This window comes from Lampetra planeri, unplaced genomic scaffold (genome assembly GCF_965212315.1).
Source record: "Lampetra planeri unplaced genomic scaffold, kcLamPlan1.2.h2 scaffold_1777, whole genome shotgun sequence".
In the NCBI taxonomy this organism is placed as follows: domain Eukaryota; kingdom Metazoa; phylum Chordata; class Hyperoartia; order Petromyzontiformes; family Petromyzontidae; genus Lampetra; species Lampetra planeri.
In genome coordinates, this window is record NW_027614515.1 from 1 (window position 1) to 25,499 (window position 25,499).

The 25,499-nt window shown below is 55.9% G+C and overlaps 1 protein-coding gene and 1 long non-coding RNA gene across 2 annotated transcripts; both read right to left on the minus strand.

Moving 5' to 3' along the window:
* Positions 1-589: 589 nt before the first annotated feature.
* LOC144739898 (uncharacterized) lies at positions 590-2,648 on the minus strand. The gene is made up of 2 exons (XR_013589537.1): positions 2,418-2,648; positions 590-643 (listed from the first exon to the last, which is right to left on the minus strand). It is a non-coding gene; the product is annotated as an uncharacterized LOC144739898 (long non-coding RNA).
* Positions 2,649-10,047: 7,399 nt separating this feature from the next.
* Positions 10,048-20,641, minus strand: LOC144739900 (protein LSM14 homolog B-like; the record flags this gene model as incomplete). The annotated part of the gene is made up of 8 exons (XM_078622782.1): positions 20,310-20,641; positions 17,909-18,072; positions 17,075-17,273; positions 15,956-16,315; positions 15,302-15,385; positions 12,884-13,075; positions 12,040-12,238; positions 10,048-10,261 (listed from the first exon to the last, which is right to left on the minus strand). Coding segments are annotated over exons 1-8 (1,533 nt in total), but the record flags the coding sequence as incomplete, so codon positions are not given.
* Between the last annotated feature and the right edge of the window lie 4,858 nt (positions 20,642-25,499).

Sequence of the window (25,499 nt, forward strand, 5' to 3'; positions counted from 1 at the left end):
GAGGCATACACAGAGACCCATAGAGACCCATAGAGACACACAGAGACCACACAGAGGCACACAGAGACACACAGAGACCCACAGAGACACACAGAGGCACACAGAGACACACAGAGACACACAGAGACACACAGAGACACACAGAGACCCATAGAGACACACAGAAAACACATAGAGACACACAGAGACACACAGAGACCCACAGAGACACACAGAGACACACAGAGACCCATAGAGACACACAGAGACACACAGAAGAGCCGGACTTACTGTGTGCACTGAGACACACAGAGACACACAGAGACACACAGAGACCCATAGAGACACACAGAGACCCACAGAGACACACAGAGACACACAGAGAGCCGGACTTACTGTGTGCACTGAGACACACAGAGACACAGAGACACACAGAGACCCACAGAGACACACAGAGACACACAGAGACCCACAGAGACACACAGAGACACACAGAGCCACACAAAGACACACAGACACCCACAGACACCCACAGACACCCAGAGACACCCAGAGACTCACAGAGACACACAGAGAGTCGGACTTACTGGGTGCACTGTGAAGATTTCCCTCTGTTCTGGTAGTCCACGATGCACTGGATCAGCTGGTTGTTCTCGTCCAGGATCTGACGAAAGTGAATCGAGATGACAAAAGTCGCACCAGCAAGCATGGAGGGAGAGCCAGACTCACACAGAGAGCCATAGACTCACACAGAGAGCCATAGACTCACACAGAGAGCCATAGACTCACACAGAGAGCCATAGACTCACACAGAGAGCCATAGACTCACACAGAGAGCAATAGACTCACACAGAGACCCATTGACTCATACAGAGACCCATAGACTCACACAGAGAGCCATAGACTCACACAGTGAACCATAGACTCACACAGAGAGCCATAGTCTCACACAGAGAGCCGTAGACTCACACAGAGACCCATAGACTCACACAGAGAGCCATAGACTCACACAGAGACCCGTAGACTCACACAGAGAGCCATAGACTCACACAGAGACCCATTGACTCATACAGAGACCCATAGACTCACACGGAGACCCATAGACTTACCACACAGAGACCCATAGACTCACACCAGAGACCCAATAGACTTACACAGAGAGCCATAGACTCACACAGAGAGCCATAGACTCACACAGAGAGCCGTAGACTCACACAGAGACTCATTGACTCACACAGAGACACATAGACTCATCACACAGAGAGCCATAGACTCACACAGAGAGCCATAGACTTACACAGAGAGCCATAGACTCACACAGAGACCCAGAGACTCACACAGAGAGCCGTAGACTCACACAAAGAGCCGTAGACTCACACAGAGACCCATAGACTCACACAGAGAGCCATAGACTCACACAGAGACCCGTAGACTCACACAGAGAGCCACAGACTCACACAGAGACCCATAGACTCACAAAGAGAGCCATAGACTCACACAGAGACCCATAGACTCACATAGAGAACCATAGCCTCATCACACAGAGAGCCATAGACTCACACAGAGAACCATAGACTCATCACACAGAGAGCCATAGACTCACACAGAGAGGCCATAGACTCACACAGAGACCCATAGACTCACATAGAGAACCATAGCCTCATCACACAGAGAGCCATAGACTCACACAGAGAACCATAGACTCACATAGAGAACCATAGACTCATCACACAGAGAGCCATAGACTCACACAGAGAGCCATAGACTCACACAGAGACCCATAGACTCACATAGAGAACCATAGCCTCATCACACAGAGAGCCATAGACTCACACAGAGACCCATAGACTCACATAGAGAACCATAGCCTCATCACACAGAGAGCCATAGACTCACACAGAGAACCATAGACTCATCACACAGAGAGCCATAGACTCACACAGAAAGCCATAGACTAATACAGAGAGCCATAGACTCACCACATAGAGACCCATAGACTCACACAGAGAACCATAGACTCATCACACAGAGAGCCATAGACTCACACAGAGAACCATAGACTCATCACACAGAGAGCCATAGACTCACACAGAGAGCCATAGACTTATAACACAGAGAGCCATAGACTAATACAGAGAGCCATAGACTCACCACATAGAGACCCATAGACTCACACAGAGTCTATGGCTCTGCTGTGTGATGAGTCTATGGGTCTCTGTGTGGGTCTATGGGTCTCTGTGTGAGTCTATGGGTCTCTGTGTGTGTATGGGTCTCTATGGGTGTCTATGGGTCTCTGAGTCTCTATGGGGTGTCTATGGGTGTCTATGGGGTGTCTCTATGGGTGTCTATGGGTCTCTGAGTCTCTATGGGGGTGTCTATGGTGTCTATGGGGTGTCTCTGGGTCTCTATGGGGGTGTCTCTGTTTCTCTGCGTGGTACCTTCTGAATGATGGATTGAGTCACTTCCACTCCCTGGCGATGCTTCTGACTCAGGAAGGCGATCGACATCCTTGAGGTTGACACAACAACAACAACAGCAGCACAAGCAACAACAACAACAACCAAATCGTTAAACTTAATCGCGTCACTTTAAGAAGTTTAACAACATTGCAAACGCAGCTTAAGGCAGTACGGACAGACGTCGATTCCGATTCGGCATAATCGTGAACTGTTAAATCGCGCGTCGATTATTTTACGCAGCCCACCCACAGCCATTCAAAGCTTGAATCGATTCCTTACCAAACCCCCCTCGCCCCGGGTAACGTTGTGTGGGCGTTGGATCGATTCGTGTAGTGTCGGTGATTCTCGATTCTTACCATTCTCTCCAGGCATTATCAATGGGGTGTGCGGTAGTGGGGCAAAGATCGATTCGCGATTCTCGATTCTTCCCCTCCCCAGCCACAGTCAATGGGGTGTGTGGTGTTAGTTAGAGGAATCGATTCGTGATTCTCGATTCATTCATTCCCTTCCCCAATGGGTGAGGGTTAGGAGAGGATCGAATCGCGATTCTCGATTCCTTCGCCAGCTATTGTCAATGGGTGTGGGTTAGGGGAGGAATCGATTCGTGATTCTGTATTATAGTTGTTGATCGCGATTCTTGAATCGATTATCTTGCTTGCTTGCGATTCTGGGGGTAAAGGAATCGACAGCCGAAATAAATAATTCGTTGTATAATAAATAAGAATGTCATCATGATTAAATAATTATTAAATATTATTTATTACATGACCCGGAAATAATAAAGTTGTACAGAACGTGTGGCCCCTGGTGTCAATAAAGTTTTACAGAACGTGATGCAGGTGTCAATAAAGTTATACAGAACGTGTGGTGCAGGTATCAATAAAGCTATACAGAGTGTGGCCCCTGGTGTCAATAAAGTTATACATAACGTCCAGTGCAGGTATCGACAAAGTTATACAGAACGTGATGCAGGTGTTAATAAAGTTATACAGAACGTGGCCCTGGTGTCAATAAAGTTACACAACGTGTGGCAACCTGTGTCAATAAAGTTATACAGAACGTGTAGCACCTGATAATCTCATGCAGATGCCACGGATTCTTCATGTTGGGTGAGTGTCTGGGTGAATGAGTGGCTGGATGAGTAGCTGGGTGGGTGAGTGGGTGTCTGGGTGAGTGGGTGTCTGGGGTGAATGAGTGGCTGGGTGAGTGGGTGTCTGAGTGGCTGGGTGAGCGGTGTGAATGAGTGGGTGAGTGGGTGGGTGAATGAGTGGATGCCTGGATGAGTGGCTGGGTGAATGAGTGGCTGGGGTGAGCGGGTGAATGATTGGCTAGGTGAGTGGGTGAATGAGTGGCTGGTGTGAGTGGGTGTCTGGGTGAATGATTGGCTGGGTGAGCGGGTGAATGATTGGCTAGGTGAGTGGGTGAATGAGTGGGTGAGTGGATGAGTGGGTGCCTGGATGAGTGGGTGGCTGGGTGAATGAGTGGGTGTCTGGGTGAGTGGGTGGCTGGGTGTCTGGGTGAGTGAGTGGGTGAATGAGTGGATGCCTGGATGAGTGGCTGGGGTGGGTGAGTGGGTGGGCGAGTGGCTGGGGTGGGGTGTCTGGGTGAGTGGGTGTCTGGGCGAGTGAGAGTAGCTGGGTGTGGGTGTCTGGGTGGGTGAGTGGCTGGGTGGGTGAGTGGGGTGTCTGGGCGAGTGAGTGGCTGGGTGAGTGGCTGGGTGGGTGAGTGGGTGTCTGGGCGAGTGGCTGGGTGAGTGGGTGTCTGGGTAGGTGAGTGGCTGGGTGGGTGAGTGGGTGTCTGGGGCGAGTGAGTGGCTGGGTGAGTGGGTGTCTGGGTGGGTGAGTGGCTGGGTGGGTGAGTGGGTGTCTGGGCGAGTGGCTGGGTGAGTGGGTGTCTGGGTGGGTGAGTGGCTGGGTGGGTGAGTGGGTGTTTGGGCGAGTGAGTAGCTGGGTGTGGGGTGTCTGGGTGGGTGAGTGGCTGGGTGGGTGAGTGGGTGTCTGGGCGAGGTGAGTGGCTGGGTGAGTGGGTGTCTGGGTGGGTGAGTGGGTGTCTGGGCGAGTGGCTGGGTGAGTGGGTGTCTGGGTGGGTGAGTGGCTGGGTGGGGTGAGTGGGTGTCTGGGCGAGTGAGTAGCTGGGGTGGTGGGTGTCTGGGTGGGTGAGTGGCTGGGTGGGTGAGTGGGGTGTCTGGGCGAGTGAGTAGCTGGGTGTGGGTGGTCTGGGTGGGTGAGTGGGTGTCTGGGCGAGTGAGTGGCTGGGTGAGTGGGTGTCTGGGTGGGTGAGTGGGTGTCTGGGCGAGTGAGTGGATGGGTGAGTGGGTGTCTGGGTGGGCGAGTGGCTGGGTGGGTGAGTGGGTGTCTGGGTGAGTGGGTGTCTGGGTGGGCGAGTGGCTGGGTGAGTGGGTGTCTGGGTGAATGAGTGTATGGGTGAGTAGGCCCCAGGCAGTGCCTACTCAGGCCCTGGTGGGCGCGCCTGTGCCAGGCTAGGTGCAGGTCACGGGACAGAACCAGCAGGGTGCATGGGTTGACCGAGGTAACTTGCAGATGGCACCACCTGTATCCCTTATCGTGCCAGCCACACTCACAGCCATCAGAGACAGTCAGACTCACACAGAGACCAAGATACCTACAAAGACCCAGACTTGCATAGAGAACCACTCATCACACAGCAGAGACCCAGACTCATCACACAGCAGAGACCCAGACTCATCACACAGCAGAGACCCACAGACTCATCACACCCGCAGACTCATCACACAGAAGAGACCCACAGACTCATCACACAGCAGAGAGCCATAGACTCATCACACAGCAGACCCACAGACTCATCACAACGCAGAGACCCATAGACTCATCACACAGCAGAGACACAGACTCGTCACACAGAGACCCATAGACTCATCACACAGCAGAGACCCATAGACTCACCACACAGCAGAGACCCATAGACTCACCACACAGCAGAGACCCATAGACTCACCACACAGCAGAGAGCCACAGACTCATCACACAAACCCATAGACTCACATAGACCCATAGACTCTCACAGAGACCCATAGAATCATCACACAGAGACCCATAGACTCACACAGCAGAGAGCCATAGACTCATCACACAGCAGAGCAACCACACAGCAGAGCCACAGACTGAAATATCCATAAATAATGGATAATATCATCACCACCATCACCACCACCTTCACTGTAGCCACCACAACACCAAGAACGATCCTCCTGCCACCACCCTCGCCAAAGATCGGAACAAATCTTTATTGAAGTCATCCCCCCCCCACTCACCTCCAAACCTCCCCCCACCCCAACCCCCCCCCCCCCCCTCCCACAACCAAACCTCTGGGCAACGTTTTAAAAAAAACCTTTCCACTGAAAAGCTACAACAGAGAAAAACAACGAACTCTCAGCCAGAACGAAACACGTCGAAACGCCGCCACCATCACCGTCATCACCACCGTCATCACCACCACCATCACCACCACCACCACCATCACAGCCACCACCACCACCGCCATCACCTCCACCACCATCACAGCCACCACCACTGCCTCCACCACAGACTCCTCCTCCGAGTGGGTGCGTGAGTGGCTGGGTGGGCGAGTGGGTGGGCGAGTGGGTGGGTGAGTGCGTGAGTGGCTGGGTGGGCGAGTGGGTGCGTGGCTGGTTAGGCGAGTGAGTGGATGGGCGAGTGAGTGGGTGAGTGCGTGAGTGGCTGGGTGGGCGAGTGGGTGGGCGAGTGGGTGGGTGAGTGCGTGAGTGGCTGGGTGGGCGAGTGGGTGCGTGGCTGGTTGGGCGAGTGGCTGGGTGGGCGAGTGGGTGAGTGAATGGGTTGAGTGGGTGGGCTAGTGAGTGGGCGAGTGGCTAGGTGGGCAAGTGGGCGAGCGAGTGAGTGGGTGAGTGAGAGGGTGGGCGAGTGGGTGGGTGAGTGCCTGAGTGGTTGGGTGGGTGAGTGGGTGAATGGGCGAGTGGGCGAGTGGCTGGGTGGGCAGGCAAGTGGGCAAGTTGGCGAGTGAGCGAAGGAATTTTAAAATCCCGTAGCTGCCGGGTCTTGTAAAGTTTATTGGGCCAGAGAGTTCCATTAGCTAGAGAGTCCCCATCGCCATCAAATGTACACACAACCATCACCACCACCACCACCATCATCATCACAACCACCACCACCACCCATCAAAAGACAAAGGTCACCCGTATAGCCTTAACAGACTGTGTGTGTGTGGGCAAGTGCTGTTGGCCGAGCAGAACTCGAGCAAAACTGGGCAACAGCAGCAACTCCGCTGGTGTCCACCACCCTCACGCACCGAAGGGATCTCGCGTTTCTCCCTCTCCCCCCTCCAAACCCACACGCAACAAAGGTCCCCCGCGTAGCCTGTAACAGACTCCTGGGGCAAGTGCTGTTAGCGAGTAGCAGCAGTAGCTACGAAGGCCGTCACTGGCACCACACAGAGGGGGTGGGTGGCCAGCAGCCGTCACGCCCGGCCGTCTTTGTCTCTCCCCCAGTGGCGATGTTTTAACTACACCACCACCAACAGCAGGTTACTCATTTGAGGCTGAGTCGACCTAGGGGAGGCCGTTGAGCGGGAATCCAACTCGGGCACTCTTGCCGGGTTCGTGGCGCAACGCTGACCCCCACTCCTCACGCGCACACACTTACGCACACACACGTACACGCGCACACACACTTACGCGCACACACTTACACGCACGCACACACTTACACGCACGCACACACTTATACGCACGCACACACTTACACGCACGCACACACTTACACGCACGCACACACTTACACGCACGCACTTACACGCACACACTTACACACACACACATGCGTACACACACGTACGTACCCCCCCACACACACGTAGCATCTAACCCACCGCACCCTCCACCCCCCCTCCCCGTTTTAAGATTAAATTCGCCGACAACCTTGGAACCAACAAACAGCCCCCACCACAGCACCCCCCTCCCCCCCCCATCCCCCCCCCAATAACGCCTCAATATTTACACCTCGAGGAGGGGGGAGAGCAATGATTGGCGTACAGATTATTAATAATGTTGCCTGCTGTGGTGGGGGGGGTCCCCGAGGGGGGGCAGTGAGTGACGTCGCAGTGGGAAGTGACAGTTGGTGGGGGGGGGGGGTCCCCGAGGGGGGGCAGTGAGGGACGTCATAAGTGGGAAGTGACAGTTGGTGGGGGGGGGGGTCCTGAGGGGGGGCAGTGAGGGACGTCGCAGTGAGAAGTGACAGTTGGTTGGTGGGGGGGGGGGTCCCCGAGGGGGGGCAGTGAGGGACGTCGGAAGTGGGAAGTGACAGTTGGTTGGTGGGGGGGGGGGGTCCTGAGAGGGGGCAGTGAGGAACGTCATAAGTGGGAAGTGACAGTTGGTGGGGGGGGGGGGTTCTGAGGGGGGGCAGTGAGGGACGTCGCAGTGAGAAGTGACAGTTGGTTGGTGGGGGGGTCCTGAGGGGGGCAGTGAGGGACGTGGCAGTGGGAAGTGACAGTTGGCTGGTGGGGGGGGGGTCCTGAGGGGGGGCAGTGAGGGACGTTGTAGTGGGAAGTGACAGTTGGTGGGGGGGGGGTCCCCCTGAGGGGGGGCAGTGAGGGACGTGGCAGTGGGAAGTGACAGTTGGCTGGTGGGGGGGGGGGTCCTGAGGGGGGGCAGTGAGGGACGTGGCAATGGGAAGTGACAGTTGGTTGGTGGGAGGGGGGGTCCCCCTGAGTGGGGGGCAGGGAAGTGACAGTTGATTGGTGGGGGGATCCGGAGGGGGGGGCAGTGAGGGACGTCGCAGTGGGAAGTGACAGTTGGTTAGTGGGGGTGGGCTCTCCCTGAGGGGGGCAGTGAGGGACGTCGTTGTGGGAAGTGACAGCTGGTTGGTGGGGGGGGGGGTCCTGAGGGGGGGGGGGCAGTAAGGGCCGTCGTAGAGGGAAGTGACAGTTGGTTAGTGGGGGGGTCCCCCTAAGGGGGTGGCAGTGAGGGACGTCGTAGTGGAAAGTGACAGTTGGTTAGTGGGGGGGGGGTCCTGAGGGGGGGCAGTGAGGGACGTCGTAGTGGGAAGTGACAGTTGGTTAGTGGGGGGGGGGGATCCTGAGGGGGGCAGTGAGGGACGTCGTTGTGGGAAGTGACAGTTGGTTGGTGTGAGGGGGTCCCCCTGAGGGGGGGCAGTGAGGGACGTCGTAGTGGGAAGTGACGGTTGGTGGGGGGGGGTCCTAAGGGGGGGCAGTGAGGGACGTCGCTGAGGATTGTAGTGGCAAGTGACGGTCAAGTTGGTGGTGGGGGGGGGGGGTACCCTGAGGGGGTTGGGGGGGTACCCTGAGGGGGTTGGGGGGGTCCCCCGAGGGGGTACTGCGAGGGACGTCGGTGAGAATTGGAGCGGCGAGAGGCAGCGAGCGACACAGGGAGTTGGTTGTTTTTGTTGTCCGCTAGAGGCGGGAAGGGTGATCACGATAACACTCGGCCAGTGCTCTGTTGGGGAGAGAGGGGAGGCGGGGGAGGGATGGGGAGGGAGGGGAGGGGAGGGAGGAGAGGGAAGAGAGGGAGGGGAGGGAGGGGAGGCAGGAGAGAGAAGAGGGAGGAGAGGGAGGGGAGGGAGGAGAGGGAGGGGAGATGAGGAAATCACGTTAGAACTTCACGCTACAGGAATAACAACACAGTTCGGGATTTCAACACGAATGTTGTGTGTGGTGCACCTAGCCTGGCACAGCAGTCAACCCGTGGCACCTGCTGGGTCTGCCCCGTGACCTCCTCCTGCACCTAACCTGGCACAGCAGTCAACCCATGGCACTTGCAGGGTCTGTCCCGTGACCTCCTCCTGCACCTAGCCTGGCACAGCAGTCAACCCGTGGCACCTGCTGGGTCTGCCCCGTGACCTCCTCCTGCACCTAGCCTGGCACAGCAGTCAATCCATGGCACCTGCTGGGTCCGTCCCGTGTCCTGCACCTAGCCTGGCACAGTAGTCAACCCGTGGCACCTGCTGGGTCTGCCCCGTGACCTCCTTCTGCACCTAGCCTGGCACAGCAGTCAACCCGTGGCACCTGCTGGGTCTGTCTCGTGTCCTGCACTTAGCCTGGCACAGCAGTCAACCCATGGCACCTGCCGGGTCTGTCCCGTGACCTCCTCCTGCACCTAGCCTGGCACAGCAGTCAACCCGTGGCACCTGCTGGGTCTGTCTCGTGTCTTGCACTTAGCCTGGCACAGCAGTCAACCCGTGGCACCTGCTGGGTCTGTCTCGTGACCTCCTGGGGTCTGGCACAAGCACCGAGGTGACGTCACCACCACCAACCTTACCATAGCCAACCGTGCTGCTACTAACAACACTTGCCCCTGCAGTCCTGCTAGAGACTACACGGGGGACCTTTGTCTGTGTGCCTATAGACACTGCTACTAACAGCACTTGCCCCTACAGCCCTGCTAGAGGCTACACGGGGCACCTTTGCCTTGGGGCGCACCACCTCTCCCCCTCACCTGCGCCGAGGGGTCCACCCACAGACGTCCACCAGCCTGACCCCCACCACCACCACCTCCACCACCTCCACCCCTCTGCTGCCTCGCCCCAGCACCGACGTGGGACGACAGGAGAGGTCCTCCCCCCTGTCCACCTCCCCGACCACCACCGCCACCGCCGCCGCCGCCGCCGCCACCACCACCACCACCGCCACCACCACCGCCGCGGCCCCAACCTCCCCGGGGTCCCCGATGGAAGCCGCCGCCACCTCCCCAGCGTCCCCGGTAGCCACCCCCGCGTCCCCACGGCGAGCGGAGGGTCACTCCGAACGTCTCCGTGTTGAGCTTGCGCTCCTCCGCCCACGTGGTCCGCCGGCGGCTGAGTGGGGGGGGGGGGCGGATGGTTTGCGAGATGCGAGCGGTGTGCAGAAAGAGCTGTTGTTGTTGTTGTTTTGTTTGACACCACGGAAAGTTACGATGCACGAAAACAAATGCCCGTCCGCGCGCTGGTTCATTCACTCACCCGCCCAGCCACGCACCCACACCCAGCCACTCACCCACCCACCCAGCCACTCACTCACCCAGCCCACTGGCTCATTCACCCAGCCACTCACTCACCCACCCACCCACTCACTCACCCACCCAGCCACTCACTCACTCACCCACCCACCCAGCCACTCACTCACTCACCCACCCACCCAGCCACTCACTCACTCACTCACCCACCCACCCACCCAGCCACTCACTCACCCACCCACCCAGCCACCCACTCACCCACTCACCCACCCAGCCCACTGGCTCATTCACTCACCCGCCCAGCCACCCACCCAACCCAGCCATCCAATAACTCACCCACCCAGCCACCCACTCACTCACCCACCCAGCCAGCCACCCACTCACTCACCCACCCAGCCACCCACTCACTCACTCACCCACCCAGCCACCCACCCTATCAGTCACCCACCCATTCGCTCACCCACCCACCCGCCAACTCACTCACTCATTCACCCACCCACCCACTCACTCACCCACCCACCCATTCACTCACCCACCCACCCATCCACTCGCTCACTCATACAGGAGGATCTGGGTTCCATCACGGCCCGGACGACGCCTGCTGCTGTATATTTGGAGTCTGCGTCTCTCTCATTATCATCATCACGGTGGCTCGGAGATGTTAACTCTCTCTCCTGGTATACAGGAGGCCGTGGGCTCGATCACGTGACCCTGACGATGCCTGCTGCGAGTATGGTTCTCTGTGCGAGTCTATGGGTCTGTGTTGAGTCTATGGGTCTGTGTTGAGTCTATGGGTCTGTGTTGAGTCTATGGGTCTGTGTTGAGTCTATGGGTCTGTGTTGAGTCTATGGGTCTGTGTTGAGTCTATGGGTCTGTGTTGAGTCTATGGGTCTGTGTTGAGTCTATGGGTCTGTGTTGAGTCTATGGGTCTGTGTTGAGTCTATGGGTCTGTGTTGAGTCTATGGGTCTGTGTTGAGTCTATGGGTCTGTGTTGAGTCTATGGGTCTGTGTTGAGTCTATGGGTCTGTGTTGAGTCTATGGGTCTGTGTTGAGTCTATGGGTCTGTGTTGAGTCTATGGGTCTGTGTTGAGTCTATGGGTCTGTGTTGAGTCTATGGGTCTGTGTTGAGTCTATGGGTCTGTGTTGAGTCGATGGGTCTGTGATGAGTCTATGGGTCTGTGTTGAGTCTATGGGTCTGTGTTGAGTCTATGGGTCTGTGTTGAGTCTATGGGTCTGTGTTGAGTCTATGGGTCTGTGTTGAGTCTATGGGTCTGTGTTGAGTCTATGGGTCTGTGTTGAGTCTATGGGTCTGTGTTGAGTCTATGGGTCTGTGTTGAGTCTATGGGTCTGTGTTGAGTCTATGGGTCTGTGATGAGTCTATGGGTCTGTGATGAGTCTATGTGCGTCTCCGTGCGAGTCTATGTGCGTCTCCGTGCGAGTCTGTGTGTCTCCGTGCGAGTCTGTGTGTCTCCGTGCGAGTCTGTGTGTCTCCGTGCGAGTCTGTGTGTGTCTCCGTGCGAGTCTGTGTGCGTCTTCAAACTAAACACAAAGTTAAGTTTTACAGGAGTGTCCGGCCTCAACGATTTTCAAATCGCGCCGAGGCTCCGGTTGAATGTCGCCCGGCAGGCACGGACGACTCACCCCAGGGAACTATCGCAGGAGATGCTGTCGAAGAAGGATTTGGTGCGATCGTAGTAATTGGACGGTCCATCGTCGTCATCGTCGCCACCACCACCGCCGCCATCATCAGCAGCACCGTCCGTCGCAGCGTTGCCACCGCCGCCGCTGCCACCCGCCGTCTCTGGGGGTTCTGCGCTGGTCGGCTCAGCCGCAGGAGGTTCTGTGGGAGGGCGAGGTGGGGAGTGAGCGAGTGAGAGGTGAGCGAGCGAGGGGTGAGTGATGGGTGAGCGAGTGAGGGGTGAGCGAGTGATGGGTGAGCGAGCGAGGGGTGAGCGAGTGATGGGTGAGCGAGTGATGGGTGAGCGAGTGATGGGTGAGCGAGTGATGGGTGAGCGAGTGATGGGTGAGCTCGCTCACCTACCCACCCCATCCATCTACCCACCCACCCACGCGCCCACTCACTCACTCACTCGCCCGCTCACTCACCCACTCAATCACCCGCCCGCTCACTCACCCACTCAATCACCCGCCCGCTCACTTACCTACCCCCCCCACCCACCGATTCACTCACTCGCGCCCACCTGCCCGCCCACCCGCCCGCCCACCTACCCACCCACCCGCCCCCTCACTCACCCACCCGCCCCCTCACTCACCCACCCGACTGCCCGCCCAAACATTCACCCACCTGCCCACTCACTCACCTACCCACCCGCTACCCCACCCACCCACTCGCTCACCTACCCGCCCGCCAGCCCACTCACCCGCCCACCCACCCGCTCACCCACCCACCCGCCCGCTCCCCCGCCCGCCAGCCCACTCACCCACCCGTGCACCCACTCACCCGCCCGCCTGCCCGCCCGCTCACCCCTGATCTTGAGCTTGTTGTTGAACTCGCGGTCGAGGTCGTCGCGGTTGAACTGCGCGTTGGCGCTCTCAAAGTCAAAGTCTCCGTCGAACTTGACGGGCGGCAGGTCGGCGGCGCCCTGCTGGTGCTGACGCGGCGCCCTGGCGCGCCCCGCCCCACCCTTGCCCCCACGACGCAGGTTCATGACCGCTGCTGGGAAGAGCAGAGGAAGGGGGTCTGTGGGTCTCTCTCTCGGTGTGTGCGTGTGAGTAGTCTGTGGGTCTCTCTCTCTGTGCGTGTGCAATGAGGCTGTGGGTCTCTGTGTGTGTGTGAGTAGTCTGTGGGTCTCTGCTGTGTGATGAGTCTGTGGGTCTCTGCTGTGTGATGAGTCTGTGGGTCTCTGTGTGATGAGTCTGTGGGTCTCTGTGTGATGAGTCTGTGGGTCTCTGTGTGATGAGTCTGTGGGTCTCTGTGTGATGAGTCTGTGGGTCTCTGTGTGATGAGTCTGTGGGTCTCTGTGTGATGAGTCTGTGGGTCTCTGCTGTGTGAGTAGTCTGTGGGTCTCTGTGTGATGAGTCTGTGGGTCTCTGCTGTGTGAGTAGTCTGTGGGTCTCTACTGTGTGAGTAGTCTGTGGGTCTCTCTCTCTGTGTGTGTGTGCGATGAATCTGTGGGTCTGTGTGTGTGATGAGTCTATGGGTCTCTGTGTGAGTAGTCTGTGGGTCTCTGCTGTGTGAGTAGTCTGTGGGTCTGTGTGATGAGTCTGTGGGTCTCTGCTGTGTGAGTAGTCTGTGGGTCTCTGTGTGATGAGTCTGTGGGTCTCTGCTGTGTGAGTAGTCTGTGGGTTTCTGTGCGTGTGAGTAGTCTGTGTGTCTGTGTGTGCGAGTAGTCTGTGGGTCTCTGCTGTGTGAGTAGTCTGTGGGTCTCTAATGTGTGAGTAGTCTGTGGGTCTCTGTGTGTGTGAGTAGTCTGTGGGTCTCTCTCTCTGTGTGTGTGTGCGATGAATCTGTGGGTCTGTGTGTGTGATGAGTCTATGGGTCTCTGTGTGAGTAGTCTGTGGGTCTCTGCTGTGTGAGTAGTCTGTGGGTCTCTGCTGTGTGAGTAGTCTGTGGGTCTGTGTGATGAGTCTGTGGATCTCTGTGTGAGTAGTCTGTGGGTCTCTGTGTGTGTGTCGTCTGTGGGTTTCTCTGTGTGTGAGTAGTCTGTGGGTCTCTGCTGTGTGAGTAGTCTGTGGGTCTCTGCTGTGTGAGTAGTCTGTGGGTCTCTGCTGTGTGAGTAGTCTGTGGGTCTGTGTGTGAGTAGTCTGTGGGTCTCTGCTGTGTGAGTAGTCTGTGGGTCTCTGCTGTGTGAGTAGTCTGTGGGTCTCTGCTGTGTGAGTAGTCTGTGGGTCTGTGTGTGAGTAGTCTGTGGGTCTCTGTGTGTGAGTAGTCTGTGGGTCTCTGCTGTGTGAGTAGTCTGTGGGTCTGTGTGTGAGTAGTCTGTGGGTCTCTGCTGTGTGAGTAGTCTGTGGGTCTCTGCTGTGTGAGTAGTCTGTGGGTCTCTGTGTGTGAGTAGTCTGTGGGTCTCTGTTGTGTGAGTAGTCTGTGGGTCTCTGCTGTGTGAGTAGTCTGTGGGTCTGTGTGTGAGTAGTCTGTGGGTCTCTGTGTGTGAGTAGTCTGTGGGTCTGTGTGTGAGTAGTCTGTGGGTCTCTGCTGTGTGAGTAGTCTGTGGGTCTGTGTGTGAGTAGTCTGTGGGTCTCTGTGTGTGAGTAGTCTGTGGGTCTGTGTGTGAGTAGTCTGTGGGTCTCTGCTGTGTGAGTAGTCTGTGGGTCTGTGTGTGAGTAGTCTGTGGGTCTCTGTGTGTGAGTAGTCTGTGGGTCTCTGCTGTGCGAGTAGTCTGTGGGTCTGTGTGTGAGTAGTCTGTGGGTCTCTGCTGTGTGAGTAGTCTGTGGGTCTGTGTGTGAGTAGTCTGTGGGTCTCTGCTGTGTGAGTAGTCTGTGGGTCTCTGTGTGTGAGTAGTCTGTGGGTCTCTGCTGTGTGAGTAGTCTGTGGGTCTGTGTGTGAGTAGTCTGTGGGTCTCTGTGTGTGAGTAGTCTGTGGGTCTCTGTGTGTGCGAGTAGTCTGTGGGTCTCTGTGTGTGTGAGTAGTCTGTGGGTCTGTGTGTGCGAGTAGTCTGTGGTTACATCATGGGACCTCCTTTGCCAGTACCAACATCTACTAATAGGGTTATTCCCCTTTTTTCTGGCAACAAAACTGACACCTTTTGCAAGGAATCATGCTTACATTAACCACAATACTTGCAATCAAATGCAAACAAAAAACAATACTCTGTTAATTTATGCATTGTCTTTGAAACTGATTGGTCCACACCAGAGACAGCTTTCTTTAGAGCCTAGTCTCACATGGTGTTCGACCAGATGACGCCAAAAGGCGAAAAAATTGAGTTACAAGATTTGACGATACCTGCGTTTGGGTTGGGTTTATGACGATTGTCGTCCCCGAATCGATCCCTGGGTCTCTCTCCTTGGTGAGCTGAGTCCGGTTGGTCTGGGGAGGGAGGGAGGGGGGCGATGAGGAGGAAGGTTTACACTATGAGACATCTCCTTTACCAGTGGCAAAATATAGTAGTAGGTTTTTTACCCTTTCAACTGGTACAAAAACTGACACCTTTATACAAGGCATCGTGTTTGCAATAACCACAACACAAGTAGTCAAAATGCAAACAAAAAGAAACAACTTTTATGATGATAATGATATGCACTGTCCTTGAAGTTGTATAAAGGTGTCAGTTTTTGTACCAGTTGAAAGATCCCCCCATATAGCCTGAGGGGGTCAAGTGCTGCGAGTAGCAGCAGCAGCAGTGCCTTTAGACATAAAGAGGCTACACGGGGGACCTTTGCCTGTGTGTCTATAGGGCACTGCTGTTGCTACTAACAGCACTTGCCCCTACAGCCCTGCTAAAGGTTACACGGGGGACCTTTGTCTGTGTCTATAGGCATTGCTGCTGCTACTAACAGCACTTGCCCCTACAGCCCTGCTAGAGGCTACACGGGGCACCTTTGTCTGTGTATCTATAGGGCACTGCTGCTGATACTCGTTCCTAACAATGCACATCACCTCTCTTCTGCTGCTGTTGCTGGTGATGATGCTGCTGCTGCTGCTGATGCTGCTGCTGATGCTGCTGCTGGTGATGCTGCTGCTGATGCTGCTGATGCTGCTGCTGATGCTGCTGCTGCCTGAGTGCCATGCCCCCTCCTCCTCCTCCGCCGCCGCCACCACCGCCCGTGCCCATGCCGTGACCGTAACGGGTCCTGCCTCCGGGACTCTTGCCGAGCCGGTTGGGCGTGGAAGGGCTGGCCGCACGAGCCGCTGACGACGGCAGGTTCTGGTCGTTGGCCCCAGCCGACGCTTCACGCTGCTGCTGCTGCTGATGATGATGCTGCTGCTGCGGTGGCGGCGATGGGCTGGCGTGGTGAGCTGTGGAGTTGAGTCGTTAGCGTCACGGCCCGCACCTCGTAACCGCCCCCAATGACACAGCACGCGATCGTCGCCGCCACCACCGTCACTGCCACCGTCATCGCCACCACCGCCACCATCGTCACCGTCACCGCCATCGTCACCACCACCGCCATCGTCACCACCACCACCACCGTCACCGCCACCGCCGTCACCGCCACCGCCACCACCGTCACCGCCACCACCGTCACCGCCACCACCGTCACCGCCACCATTGTCACCGCCACCATTGTCACCGCCACCATTGTCACCGCCACCATTGTCACCGCCACCATTGTCACCGCCACCACCACCATCGTCACCGTCACCACCATCGTCACCGCCACCCACCACCATCATCACCGCCGTTATATCACCCAGCACCACCATCCCGAACCACCACCACTACCACACGATCAATTACCACCACCATCATATTCTTGGTTCTTTCGGTAAAGTCACGTAGAAGGGAAATAATAAAATAAAGCATGCATTTTTATTACTTTATTATTTCCCTTCTACGCGACTTTACCGAAAGAACCAAGCATATGAATCCCTGCAGTCACGAAAGCTTCAAATCAAAATTTACACCACCATCAATAATATTTTGCCGAAAGACAAAGATTCCCCTGTGGCCAGCACCACGCCCGGCCACCTTTGTCTCCCCAGTGGCGACGTTCAGTACACACTGCACCAGGTACTCATCATTTGATGGGGGGGGGAGAGGGGGGGCCTCCCGACCTGCGGGTGTGACAGCTCCATAGTGAGGGGGGGCGGCGGTGGCAGCGTTGAGCCCCTGCGGAGGAGCGAACTCCGAGTAGGCGGCGGGCAGCAGGCCGCCCCCGTAGGGGCCGTAGGACGACAGCCCCTGCTGCTGCTGCAGCGACGAGGAGGAGGTGGGGGCGGGCAGCGACGACGGCGGCAGAGAGACCAGCGACGACTTGGGGGGGACGCGGAGGAGACGAGGTGACAGAGACGAGGTCACAACAACAACCACCAAGACCAACAAACAGCCACCACAACAACAACCACCAAGACCAACAAACAGCCACCACAACAACAACCACCAAGACCAACAAACAGCCACCACAACAACAACCACCAAGACCAACAAACAGCCACCACAACAATAACCTCGCCACTCACCACGAACCACCAAGACCCAGCCACCTCACCACGACTCACCCCACCCTCACCTCGACTCACCCCACCTCACCCCACCTCACTAAACCCCACCCCACCTCACCATGACCCACCCCCCACTCTCACAACGACTCACCCACCCCCACCTCACCCCACCTCACCCCCCACCTCACCCCCCACCACCTCACCACCCCCCACCTCACCTCACCCCACCTCACCCCCCACCTCACCCCACTCACCTCACCACACCCCACCTCACCTCACCCCACTCACCACGACTCACCCCACCTCACCCCCCACACCACCCCCACCGTACCTGCACAATGGCCGGGTCCTGTGACAGCGAAAGCTGACGACCCACCAAGACCCATCCACCTCACCACGACTCACCCCACCTCACCTCACCCCCCACCTCACCCCCCACCACCGTACCTGCACGATGGCCGGGTCCTGGGACAGCGAAAGCTGGGGCTTGGGCGTCTCGCACACCATGAGGTCCTTGATGTCGCTGCCGCGGAAGATGATGTACTCGTAGACCTCATCGCGAGGGGCCACCGGGTGGTCGGAGGCGCGGTCTTCGGTTCCGAAGGAGCGCACTGCGTGGAAAACAACGCACGGACATCGGTCCCATCGGTCACATCGGTCCCCCGCAAGATCCAACCACGAAGACGCGGAGACGAGGTGAAGCGATGACGCAGAGACGAGGTAAAGCAATGACGAGGTGAAGCGATGACGAGGGAGCGCACTGCGCGGCAAACAACGCACAGACATCGGTCCCATCGGTCCCCCGCGCGACCCAACCACGAAGACGCGGTGAAGCGATGACGAGGTGGACGAGGTGAAGCGATGACGAGGTGAAGCGGGGGGAAAGACCCATAGACTACTCACAGAGACCCATAGACTTGTTCACACAGAGACCCATAGACTACTCACACAGAGATCCACAGACTACAGAGACCCAGACTACTCACACAGAGACCCACAGACTACTCACACATAGACCCATAGACTACTTCACACGGAGACTCACAGACTCCTCACACAGTAGAGACCCATAGACTTACTCACACAGAGACCCATAAACTTACTTACACAGAGACCCAAATTGAGCACTCAGGAAGAACGTAATCAACCAGGTAGGGTGTTGACTGTTATGTTATCCGACTCTCTGTTGTTGTATTACATTACATTTCTAAGTATTACTAGATTTGTGTTTCTATTTCATTTATACCTGATGATGATTGCTTGTGTTGCAATCGAAACTTCGTATGCTAGTATTTAATTCATTACTTTCTCTTTTTACGTCACTTTACCGAAAGAACCAAAGAGTAATTCCTGCAGTAACGAAAGCTCCAAATTAAGGATGATAGAGACATAATAAAATAATAAAAATAAAACATAATAAAATACAATTCTCACGACGTTTCGGCCACAACGCAAGCAGCCGTCCTCAGGTGAAGAACAGGTCTGTCGGAAAGACAGCGTCTGAATGAGACGCTGTCTTTCCGACAGACCTGTTCTTATGATAGAGACGCTGTCTTTCCGACAGACCTGTTCTTCTGAATGAGACGCTGTCTTTCCGACAGACCTTCTTATGATAGAGACGCTGTCTTTCCGACAGACCTGTTCTTCTGAATGAGACGCTGTCTTTCCGACAGACCTGTTCTTCTGAATTAGACGCTGTCTTTCCGACAGACCTGTTCTTCTGAACGAGACGCTGTCTTTCCGACAGACCTGTTCTTCACCTGAGGATGGCTGCTTGCGTTGTGGCCGAAACGTCGTGAGAATTGTATTTGATGATGTTTAAATTGTATTATTTTCCTTCTACGTGACTTTACCGAAAGAACCAAGAAGATGAATCGCTGCGGTCACGAAAGCTTTAAATCGAAATATGATAAGAGACTTTAAAAGCCGGGTCAGATGTTAAGCTGAGCGAGGCGACGGGGAGTCAGACAAGCGGCAGGATGAGGGCCTACCAAGTCCCACTCGGCTTTTGTTGTCGCGTTCGCAAACGTTATTCATTTACAAACAAATTAAAAGCAGCGGCGAACGTTAAACAAACAAACAAACATTCGACGTTATTACAAGGGGTAGCGATTGTAAAACGCTCGCTGGGTTATTTCGTTTTAATGTTTTAAGATATTTTTTTTGTTTAAAGCGTCGTGGAAGGCCTCAGCAGTCGCGGGTTTTTTTATTTAATCGTAAAAAAAGCATTTTTTTTGCTCGCAACGAAACAAAATGAAACTTTTAAAATAATGTGCGACTTTTAAATGATGGCGATCGCAATTAAAAAAGAATTTGCAACGACAAAAGAGTAAAGCGTTTAAAACAAAGGGGATTTATTATTCTTATTTAGTGATGTTACGCGCGCGCTAACCACCACTAAATAACACATTTTAATGACAAAATAAAACAAACTATTTACATAAAGGGACGTTAACATTCGCCAACACGATTTATTGTTATTCCTATTATTTAGTGACGTTACGAGCGCGACAACCACCCCCCACCAACGAAATAATAAAACATTTTAATGACAATTACTTTTATTTCCCACACAAAGGACGTAAAATTAAAATCGCCAACGCCATTTATCGTTACGCTACGCAACGAAAAGCGCGCGAATTTAATTATCAACATTTTTAAGTTTATTTATTAAAAGACATGAAATTTTTTTTTCTTCTTAAACACCAACACAAAATTGCAAATCTTGATTTTGAAATCTTTCGTCACTGCCGCAATAATCCACTCTAATTATTTCGCGACGTACACAAAAAAAATTGACTCAAGAACCAAACATTATAACGACAAAAAATCCCCTCACTCAACGCACCTTTAGCGAGCGCAATGGTGGAATTCTCAGTGTCGATGGTGTAGAGGATTCCCTCGTAACGAATCTCCGCCTTCGAGATGAGGCTGATCTTGCTGCCCAGATAGGGCGTTCCGCCACTCATCGTTGCCCGTGCCGATGAAGAAGTCACCCGAACGAACTGAGGAGGAACGACGGATGGCGACGGATGGTGCGGTGGTGGTCCCGGGGATGAATCGCCTCAGATTCCCCTCAGAGCCTCGGGCCTCCGAACGCTGCTGCTGCCGCCGCGGTCGCCATTTGCCGCCTTTCTTCCCTCTCGCTCGTGACAGCCGCCGAAGTGGGAGGGGGGAGGGGGGGAAAGGGGGAGGAGCTAGCAACTCATCACCGACGTCGCCTGTCACTCACGCACGTAAGCCCCTCCCACATCCCCTCACTCTTACTCATGCCCCTCCCACACCTCTCTCTCACGCCCCTCCCACCCCCGACCCCCCCCCTTCACACCTCCCCTCAAGCCCCTCCCACCCCCCTCAAGCCCCTCCCACCCCCTACCCCCCTTTCAAACCCCCTCTCACGCCCCTCCCACCCCTCTCAAGCCCCTCCCACCCCCTACCCCCCCCCATCACACCCCCTCTCACGCCCCTCCCACCACCCCCCTCTCACTCACGCCCCTCCCATCCCCTACCCCCCCTTCACACCCCCTCTCACGCCCCTCCCACCCCCCTCAAACCCCTCCCACCCCCTACCCCCCCCCCTATCACACCCCCCTCAAGCCCCTCCCACCCCCTACCCCCCCTATCACACCCCCTCTCACGCCCCTCCCACCCCCCTCAAGCCCCTCCCACCCCCTACCCCCCCCCATCACACCCCCTCTCACGCCCCTCCCACCACCCCCCTCTCACTCACGCCCCTCCCACCCCCTACCCCCCCCTTTCAAACCCCCTCTCACGCCCCTCCCAGTTATTTATTTGTAAATGTTTAGTTTACTACGTACACACACACATATTGATATAAAATGTCGTTTTAAATCAAATACGTCATCACCCGTGACGTCGCCGATGTCCAACCCCAATGAGGAACGGGGCCGACCATAAATGACGTCACGCACCTGGAGGGAGGGGGGAGGGGTCAGACATTTGTGACGATGCGTGACGAGGGGGGGGGGGAGAAATGTGACGTCACATCAAATTGCGCAACTTTAAATAAATACAGACAACACGTTCTACTTAATTAAATAGACTTTGTAATACATGTGTTCTCCTACAACATCAGAGTGCAGCGCCACATTAAATACGCACTACAATGACAATAGTTTAAAGCGATTTGAAGCATGTTTTATTTGGGGGGGGGGGGTCAGAGCTTTGTGACGTCATCCTTGAGGGGGAGGGGTCTGACTTTTTGTGACGTCGTGTGACGAGGGGGGGGGGTGGTAAAAATCGTCCAAAATCGCGTGACGTCATTTATGGGCGGCCCCAAAGTTACAATCACGGACACCACACGAATCCTGTTTTGCACCACAAGAGGGCAGTGTCCATTTACTTAGAGACCGGGTCTCAGGGTCTCAGCGTCAGAGTCTAGAGTAGAGACCGGGTCTCAGGGTCTCAGAGTCTAGAGTAGAGACCGGGTCTCAGAGTCTAGAGTAGAGACCGGGTCTCAGGGTCAGGGTCTAGAGTAGAGACCGGGTCTCATGGTCTCAGGGTCTCAGGGTCTAGAGTAGAGACCGGGTCTCATGGTCTCAGGGTCTCAGGGTCTAGAGTAGAGACCGGGTCTCAGGATCTCAGCATCTAGAGTAGAGACCGGGTCTCAGGGTCTCAGCGTCAGAGTCTAGAGTAGAGACCGGATCTCAGGGTCTCAAGGTCTAGAGTAGAGACCGGGTCTCAGGGTCAGAGTCTAGAGTAGAGACCGGGTCTCAGGGTCTCAGGGTCTAGAGTAGAGACCGGGTCTCATGGTCTCAGGGTCTCAGGGTCTAGAGTAGAGACCGGGTCTCAGGATCTCAGCATCTAGAGTAGAGACCGGGTCTCAGGGTCTCAGGGTCAGAGTCTAGAGTAGAGACCGGGTCTCAGGGTCTCAGGGTCTAGAGTAGAGACCGGGTCTCATGGTCTCAGGGTCTCAGGGTCTATAGTAGAGACCGGGTCTCAGGATCTCAGCATCTAGAGTAGAGACCGGGTCTCAGGGTCTCAGGGTCTAGAGTAGAGACTGGGTCTCATGGTCTCAGGGTCTCAGGGTCTAGAGTAGAGACCGGGTCTCAGGGTCTCAGCGTCTAGAGTAGAGACCGGGTCTCAGGGTCAAAGTCTAGAGTAGAGACCGGGTCTCAGGGTCAGAGTCTAGAGTAGAGACCGGGTCTCAGGGTCTCAGGGTCTAGAGTAGAGACCGGGTCTCAGAGTCTAGAGTAGAGACCGGGTCTCGGGGTCTAGAGTAGAGACCAGGTCTCAGGGTCTCAGGGTCTAGAGTAGAGACCGGGTCTCAGGGTCTCAGAGTCTAGAGTAGAGACCGGGTCTCAGGGTCTCAGAGTCTAGAGTAGAGACCGGGTCTCAGGGTCTCAGAGTCTAGAGTAGAGACCGGGTCTCAGGGTCTCAGAGTCTAGAGTAGAGACCGGGTCTCAGGGTCTAGAGTAGAGACCGGGTCTCAGGTCTAGAGTAGAGACCGGGTCTACGGTCTCAGAGTCTAGAGTAGAGACGGGTCTCAGGTTGTGTGTATCAGCGTGTTTTTTTGTCCCATCAGACACTCCACCCCCCACAACTCCCCATTGGTTTTTCGGACTATCAGGGGGTTGGATCGTGTCGAGGAGAGCACAAATCGTCCAACGATCCGTGACAAGTTCCCATCAGCGAGTTCCTCCAGCAGGCGAGGAGGCTGCATTGGCTGGGTCACGGAGCCACCACGTGACACCCCCAACCACCACGTGACCCCTCCCCAGTCACCACCTGACCCCCCCAACTACCACGTGACCCCTCCCCCCAGCCACCACGTGACACCCCCAACACCACGTGACCCCTCCCCAGTCACCACGTGACACCCCCCAGTCACCACGTGACACCCCCAACTACCACGTGATCACCAACCACCACGTGACCCCCAAGTCACCACGTGACCCCCCCCCCCGCCCACCACGTGACCCCCCAGTCACCACGTGGCCTCCCAGTCACCACGTGGCCCACAGTCACCACGTGACCCCCCAGTCACCACGTGACCCCCAGTCACCACGTGACCCCCCCCAGCCACCACGTGACCCCCCCCAGTCACCACGTGACCTCCAGTCACCACGTGGCCCCCAGTCACCCACGTGGCCCCCAGTCACCAAGTGAGCGCCAGTCACCACGTAGCCCCTAGTCACCACGTGGCCCCCCCCAGCCACCACGTGACCCCCCAGTCACCACGTGACCCCCAGTCACCACGTGACCCCCCCCAGTCACCACGTGGCCTCCCTAGTCACCACGTGACCCCCCCCAGCCACCACGTGACCCCCCAGCCACCACGTGACCCCCAGTCACCACGTGACCCCCCTAGTCACCATGTGACCCCCCCAGTCATGGCTCCAGCAGCTTTTGTTTTGCCAGATGGAGGGGACTAAACGGGCGTGGCACGGGCTTAAGAAGACAAGGAGCTGATGGGTGGGTGAGTGAGTGAGTCGGTGAGTGGGTGAATGGGTGGGTGAGTGAGTGCGTGAGTGGGTGGGTGGGTGAGTGAGTGGGGTGAGTGGGTGGGTGAGTGAGTGGGTCAGTGGGTGAGTGGGCGGGTGAGTGAGTTAATGGGTTGGTGGGTGTGTGGGTGAATGGGTGGGTGAGTGGGTGAGTGAGTGGGTGAGTGAGTGGGTGGGTGAGTGGGTGAGTGAGTGGGTGGGTGAGTGGGTGGGTGGGTGAGTTGGTGAATGGGTGGGTGAGTGGGTGAGTGAGTGGGTGAGTGGGTGAGTGAGTGGGTGAGTGAGTGGGTGGGTGAGTGAGTGGGTGAGTGAGTGGTTTGGTGGATGAGTGAGTGAGTGGGTGAGTGGGTGAGTGAGTGAGTGGGTGAGTGAGTGGATGAGTTGGTGAGTGGGAGAGTGAGTGAGTGAGTGGGTGAGTGGGTGAGTGAGTGGGTGGGTGAGTGGGTGGGTGGGTGAGTTGGTGATGGGTGGGTGAGTGGGTGAGTGAGTGGGTGAGTGGGTGAGTGAGTGGGTGAGTGAGTGGGTGAGTGAGTGAGTGGGTAAGTGGGTGAGTGAGTGTGTGGGTGAGTGAGTGGATGAGTGAGTGAGTGAGTGGATGAGTTGGTGAGTGGGAGAGTGAGTGGGTGGGAGTGGTAGTGTAGTGGTTAGCGCTTAGCTGCGTTGCGAGCCTGGTTACCCGGGTTCAACTCCCGCTCACTGCCAACACCAGTGACGATTATTCGATCCGGTCCTGGGCCTCCCTTAGGTCGACTCAGCCTCAAATGAGTACCTGGTGCGGTGTGTTAACATCGCCACTGGGGAGATAAAGGCGGCCGGGCGTGGTGCTGGCCACCCACCCCCTCGTGTGCCGTGCCGGCCTTCATAGGTGCTGCTCGCTAAACAGCACTTGCCCCTACAGCCCTGATAGAGGCTACACGGGGCACCTTTGTCTTTGTGTGCCGCTATAAAGGCCGTGACAGGGGAAGGGGGCGATCATTCCGTGAGCAATGAGCAACGACTCAGCAGAGTTGCGGTGAGAAATCATCATCAGCAACATGACCACCATCAACATCATCAATCATCATCAACAACATCATCAACATCACCATCATCATCAACATCACCATCATCATCAACATCATCATCAACATCATCATCACCATCATCAACACCATCATCAACATCATCAACAACAACATCACCACCATCACCACCATCATTATCACCATCATCATCATCACCACCATCACCACCATCATTATCACCATCATCATCATCATCACCATCACCACCATCATCATCACCACCATCATCACCATCATCACCACCATGACCACCATCATCATCATCAACACCATCATCATCATCATCACCACCATCATCACCACCATCATCACCATCATCACCATCACCACCATCATCATCATCACCATCATCATCACCATCATCATCATCAACAACATCAACATCATCAACATCACCATCATCATCATCACCACCACCATCATCATCACCATCACCATCATCACCATCACTACCATCATCATCATCACCATCATCACCACCATCACCACCACCATCATCACCACCACCAT